We start from the raw sequence: 6,723 nt of genomic DNA on the forward strand, positions 1-6,723 counted from the left end.
TTAGCCCGAATCAGTGAAACATACAAGAACATACTTTTCATGGAATGGAAAACACAGGTAATGAAGGCAGAGAGGGCAGCATCCAGATGCAAAACAATTTCCATGAACATGATCAATATAGTCAATGATACATTGTATCTGGCTAACATGATTTCACAATGCACACCTGGAAACATAACAACCGCAAATATGCTGGAGCATAAGAATTATCTTAAGCTGGAAGAACAAGGGCGGTTAATTGCTGGAGTAAATACCTTGACCTCCGATGCATACTGGCTTTTCTTGATTAAACCGCATTCTCAAAGGTCGGCTCTCAACTGTCTAACCGACGCTCTCCAATACCTGATTGCCGATTTCCAAGATGCCACATATGATGCACAGCTGACTTCTCGCCTCAATACTCCACCTGAAGTAGAGCCAATGCTGGCTATATGTCAGCGAAAGAGTAAAGGCAAAGAGACAGCTGACTGAAGCATCGCCGCCGACTGCCGATTCACCCAAATTGCAAAATGATATTTGTTGATGTCGATTTCTTAGTTTTCAGTTTTTAGATATTTAGTAGTTAGATTAGAATAGTATTTATAGACCCTTTCATTGTTTTGGAAAGGGTCGTAAAATTTTGTAAAAGACTAAAAGGCTGAAGTTTGCACTATTGTGCTTCAGTCTATATTCTTTTTGAAACTCGACCACTGGTCCTTAATTTTACTTGGAATGCTGTTTAAGTAAATTGTGCACTATTGTCGTTTGCTTGGAATGCTTTCTGGTTGGAAGGAAGGACTGCTACATAGCGATTAATACATTGGATTGATCAAACAGCTTGCATGGTACTATTATCTGTATCTGTTCTCTTTTCAGTTATATGAATTGCTGTGTTATTACTTTGCTATTATTGAATACATGTATGCAATACAACAATAAGTCTTCATTTCATATCACTATTGAATGTTTTGAGATTTGTTATTTTTCACCCATGTATGTATCAATGATATAAATGACTGAGTACAGTAATTCGCTATTATAGCTCTGCGTAACTACTTACGCAGAGCAATCTCAAATGATTAAACATCTATGCTTGTTGTTAGTGTCATCTATATGCCTGTCATTAAGCATAGTTTATTAAACGCTGTACTGTCTTAATTGATAAGTCCCGGGATTAGCTTATAGTTTTTTGTATTTCTTTTATAGTTTAGTTATTTTGTTTATTATCATTTCATATCTTTAATCATCCATCCATCCCGTTCACTTATAATCTTTGGGAAACTGGTCCCGTTATCCCCAGTCGGAGCCACTATTCCAAACGGAAAAGGAGCTGCACTAAGTTCCGGACCGGGTGGTTTCCCCGATGTTGTTGCAACGAATTTCGAGGCATCAACACTTGCGTCTGTTTTATTCGTTATCTATCATGATCTAGGTTTGTAAGAAGTGTGGAATTGCAGCAAAGTTCTGAGTCAATAACTGTAGATTTGTACACAGGTTCGTCTCGACAATAGAGCGTATATACACACTTTCTGTTCTTTCAAGTAATGTATACAAAAGAAAGGCTTGATGTTCAGAGATGACTGATCTATCAGAGCAGTATTGTTGATTTATTCCTGCTGCTATTTTACTCTTTTTTGTCAATGAAGTCTTCTTAGATCTGAATGTAATCTGAATGCATAAGGAGGTTGATATTTGATTGATTGTATAAGTGAGAATAAGTGTTTTTTGTTGCATGCCTGTGTAAAGTTCTGTAATTTGACAGTAGATGTTTAGTACACTACTAGTTGGTACTTGTTATTCAAATATTTTATGATTCAAAATATTTAGAGGTATACGCATGTTGGGTCGATGGAAGTAGCGTATACACACAAGTTTTCTTCATTAAAGGAGCGTATACATTCCGACACATGCCTTTTGAGGTTACAGCTAGTTCTAGTTTTTGATGCAGTGTTTTGGGTTTCAGCTGATTGGTTTAATTTGATTAAGTTTGAATGAATCGTTGATTCAATTGTGTCAGATATTCAGAGGTTTCAGTGATTAATTGTTTCAGTTATATCATAGATTGATTGGGTTTCAATGATTGTTTGATGCATATGTATTTGATGGTTGTATTGCAGTGGTGATTGATTTAGAGCTTCAATGTTACTAATGGGTCCAATATGAAAATTTGATGAAACGTGGCCTTCATATTGTAGTATTGTGTACTAGGAGTATCCAGTGTGAAAATTTATGAAACCTGGTCCCTGGAGGATACTGAGGGTTGGAGCCTTCAGTGAGGAAGTCAAAGCTTCCTGCCACGAGTGGTTGGTGATTTGATCAGGGGGTTGGAGCTCCCTTCTAGTAGCAACTAGAGAACGAGGGAAGGTTGTAGTCTTCTGTACATCGGAGCCTACATACTAGTAAATATATCGACATGTACAAGAACTAGGGGTTGTAGCTCCCTTCCAGAAGAAGCTGGAGGATGAGAGAAGGTTGTAGCCTTCTGCAAGTGGGTGCCTATGTACTGGTATGATTCTACACTAGTACAAGATTGTAAACAAATTTTATGATTATTAAAAGAAGATAGAGATGATAGCAGCAGGTGGTTTTCACCCACATTGGGTTCCCACCTTAAATCTTGGTGTTCATGTGTGTTGCTTATCTGTGATCATTTATTCTGTTATTACTGCACATGGTTATTGTTTAATGTTTAATAAAGTACTGATGCACTGATTAAAGATCAACATACGATGAATTAATTGAATCATATGTTCACTAGATATACGCTGGTTGCCTTAAGAACAGTTGCATGCACACCCGAGTTCCCTTCACTGAAGTAGCGTATATAAATCTGGTTATGGAAATGAAAAAGTGATTGATCTGTAAATACTGATTCAACCCACCTCTCAATATTATTCCCAACAAAGTGTCCAAAATAGATAGGTACATAGCACACCAAAAACATAAACGTATATATGTGTGTGTGTGTGTGTGTTAGATGAGATTAAATAAATAGTTTTTCGCTCTTAGAAAGAAATACATAATTTGTTTCATATGGGGAAGAGATAAGGTGAAATCATGAAACCATAACATGATACTAAAATGTTCTCATGCCATGGGTGGAACGTGAATCATAGAAATAAAATTGGATTACATCTGTAGAAGAATATTTTGTGTGAAAATCACTATCTATGCCTCATTCTCCTTGTTGGCTTATTTGGGCTTGACCCAAGTTCGGAAGAATTATTTAGCCAAACAAATCCCACAGCTACCAGCCCTTTCGGCAACAGCCCGCGAAGCGCGGACTGAGGTCTCACTTGAGGTAGCAGGGGAGGGTGCTGGAACCAGGTTTCCACACCTTGGAGATGTCTTGGATGTGGTTTGGGGCTCGTGTGCTATTCTACAGCCTCGCGCTGCTCTAGATCTGCATATATCGGAATACCCTTAGTGTTTTTATTACAGATCGAATTACGTATTACTAGTTTGATCTAGGTAAATCACTCTTTAAGCAAACATTTATTACTTTTGGTTACTTCTCGCATCAAGATTAACCCAGTTCACATGTATTCAATCATAGAAAATGCAAAAATCATAACAGTTCATTTATCATAAAAGAGTAAAGTCGCAATTAACACAGAATTCAGAAGAAACTTATCTTTATTACCAATCCTCAACAATACATCTAGATCCACCTTGCAGACTCAGTTGCAGGGGTCTGTGCACACAGCTGCGGACTTTCCAGGCCTCTACGCACACAACTGCAGAGCCTTTAGCTTCTATCCTACTCCCTTGACTCAGACATACAGACGCTTTCAGGCTATTTCCTTTAAGGACCCATTACATTCCATCTTTCAAAATAACTACTTTTCCCTCATAGAGCCATGCTCTATTTATAGTTTCCCTTGGCTTGCGATCCCTCCGCGGGCCAACTCTATTACTATTTCTTTACATTATTTTTAGGCGGACTACCCTTTCACTCAACCTCCTATAGTTCACGCTCTACGCTTTCTGCGGAGTCTTTTATCCTAATATTACCAAAAATTCCAGGCTTCACACCCCATACTCGTTCTGCGGGGCTTGCGCTACCCAACAATCCCCCAACACAATCATTGTGACTCATCCCGAGTCACTTACTGGAATGGCTAGACGTTCTACCTTGGCTTCACGGTTTGCCTTCCATTGCTCGTCATCCGGCTACTCCTGCTTTGTCTCCTACAATGCTTCATCCGTCTCCTGCTTTAGTGTTTCTACCACATCTCACAACCGATGATGCTCATTCTGCTCTACTCGGTTAAGACAGAACACTCCCTTTGAGGATTTTAGCACGAGTGGGGGAGCTACATACGGGACCTCTTGGTACCACTATAGCCATTTCCGACCATCATATCTTCTCTTCGCATCATCCACTGCAACTTGTGTTGAAATTTTGCAAGACCCTGGTTGTTGTCTTCAAGATCCCACTCGTCAAGAACCATCAGAGGTGACTTATTGATTGCATATCCACCCATGGTTACCATCTGTCCATCCTTCTGTTGTTCTGTTGTAGTGTGCCATCCTGCCACTAGGCGGGGTGACGACATACAAACCAATTCTACTTTGCATCCCCTTTTTTCTGGTACATCCCCTACTAGTGATGCTGTAGCATGCAGGATATCTACAACTGTCAATACCAAACTCCTTAGAGAGTCCTGCTCCTCCCTTGACCAGATTACTACCTTCAGGCACATGCCTAGTGTAGAGATGATGAACAGCTCCATCTGTATTTCCAAAGTGTAGGTTGCCTAGCAGATTCCCCCTGGTGATTTATAAGCCATGCGAAGTTCAAATGCCTAGATTGCCACTCGTTCCATCTCATGTAACCTTCCCGTGTGAAATCTGTGGCCGATCATTTCATATCTAGCTCGTACTGTTGCTCTTAATTGCCCGCCGCCCGCTCCCTTTTGCCATAATGCAGCCCTCTTGTCATGAACAGTGGTATTAATGGTCATCATTCCTTGGAGTAGTGCACCCACGTGGCTTTGTCCATGGAACCACGCCCCTGATTGTTGGCCAAATGTACGTGCACCCTGATACCCACACATTTGTCCCCCAAACTGCTTTATTGTCCCTCGCTCTCTTTCAACTAGTAGGAGCGGTGAGACTCTCCTTGGAATGGTTAGTCAGGTGGTCGGCTTGCCTATATAGAGCTTCAAGTGACTGCTATTCACTCTTCCCAGGAAGGGGTCTCCGTTGAGCTTAGCCAGCTGAACTGCACCCCCACTAGTTGCTTCTTTAACGACATAAGGTCCCAACCAATGCATGCGGAGTTTACCTGGGAATTTCTCGAGCTTACTGTCATATAACAATATGAGATCATCCTTCTTGAATGTATGCACCTTGATATGGTGATCATGCCATGTTTTCTCGCACATTTTTTTTACCCGCTGATGAAATCCCACCAGAAATTGTTCTCCATCTAGTTCATCAAGCTGTGCGAGCCTTTCCTCCAAGGCCCCATGATCTACCATTCCTATAGCTACTGCAATCTGTAGACTGGGCATGATATATTCCATAGGCATCATGACCTCATTACCATAGACTAGTCGAAATGGTGTCTGGCATGTCAACTTTTTACGCGTGGTTCGGTATGGTAGGGATGTGTAAGTCCCAATCATTTCGCCGCACATTGCAGATCTTAGTCAGCGTAGTTTCCAAAAAAAATTTGAATGCCTCAATGGTCCCATTTTCTTGTGGATGGTATGGCGTGATCTGTTGGTGATATATCTGGAATTCCTTAGTGAGCACGCTGATGGTTTCTTTCAAAAATGCGTTCCTCGATCACTCATGAGAATCCTAAGACACCCAAACCTGATCAACACATTCTTGAACAAGAACTTTGTCGTTGTTGTGGCTTTGCAATCCTTAACTAGCTGTGCTTCTCCCCATTGGGTCAAGTATTCAGTCGTAGTGATAATATAGTGCACGCCTGTTTTCCCTCGCGGTTCAATAAGCCCGACGAAGTTGATCACTCATTTCTCAAATGGCTGTAGCATTACCTGTGGTTGAAGTGGCATTTCATCCCTTCACGATGGCTTTCCCATTTGTTGGCATACATTATAGGCCCGACAGTATGCTTTTCAATCTTGATGTAGGGTAGGCCACCATAATCTGATGCGAAGAACCTTCTGGGTTGTGGCACGGCCCGCATAATGTCCGCCAACAACCCCTCCATGTGCTTCGGCAAGGATCTGTTCTCACTCAAAATCTGGTACATATCTGCGTAATATCTCATCATGGCCCATCTTGTAGAGATATCTGGCAATCACAATGAAATTTGCTGCTCATGTCACCAATTTCTTCTTTTGTTGCACAGAATACCCCTATGGCGCAGTGCTGGTAGTCAAAAAATAGATTATATCTTCAAAGTGGCCATCTGCAATGCGCGCTACATACAACTAGGCATCTGGGAGTCTTTCTAGATTCGTGGGTTCCTCGCCCATCTCAATCCGGGGTAAGTGGTTTGGATCCACATTCAGACGTCCTGGCTTTATAACAACCTCAAAATCATATTCCTGAAACAACAACAACCATCGACATATGCGCCCCCCCAACATAGGCTTATTCACTAGGTATTTTAGCGCAGAGTGGTCAGTATAAATCTTAAAATGTCCTCCAAGAAAATAGTGACGATACTTTTGGAGTGCATACACCATCGCCAATCCCTCTCGCTCAGTAGTAGAGTAATTCTTCTCAGCTTTCGATAACCTTCGACTTGTAAATGCAATC

The 6,723-nt window shown here is 41.2% G+C and overlaps 1 protein-coding gene across 1 annotated transcript; it reads right to left on the reverse strand.

Moving 5' to 3' along the window:
* Positions 1 to 5,117: 5,117 nt before the first annotated feature.
* LOC149262596 (uncharacterized) lies at positions 5,118 to 5,612 on the reverse strand. The gene has a single exon (XM_089380831.1). The coding sequence runs from the start codon at positions 5,610 to 5,612 to the stop codon at positions 5,118 to 5,120; it is 495 nt and encodes a 164-aa protein (XP_089236957.1).
* Between the last annotated feature and the right edge of the window lie 1,111 nt (positions 5,613 to 6,723).

The sequence above is a fragment of the Pinus tabuliformis genome, chromosome 6 (genome assembly GCF_031772625.1).
Source record: "Pinus tabuliformis cultivar Carrire ecotype Pingquan chromosome 6, CPIR1, whole genome shotgun sequence".
In the NCBI taxonomy this organism is placed as follows: Eukaryota; Viridiplantae; Streptophyta; class Pinopsida; order Pinales; family Pinaceae; genus Pinus; species Pinus tabuliformis.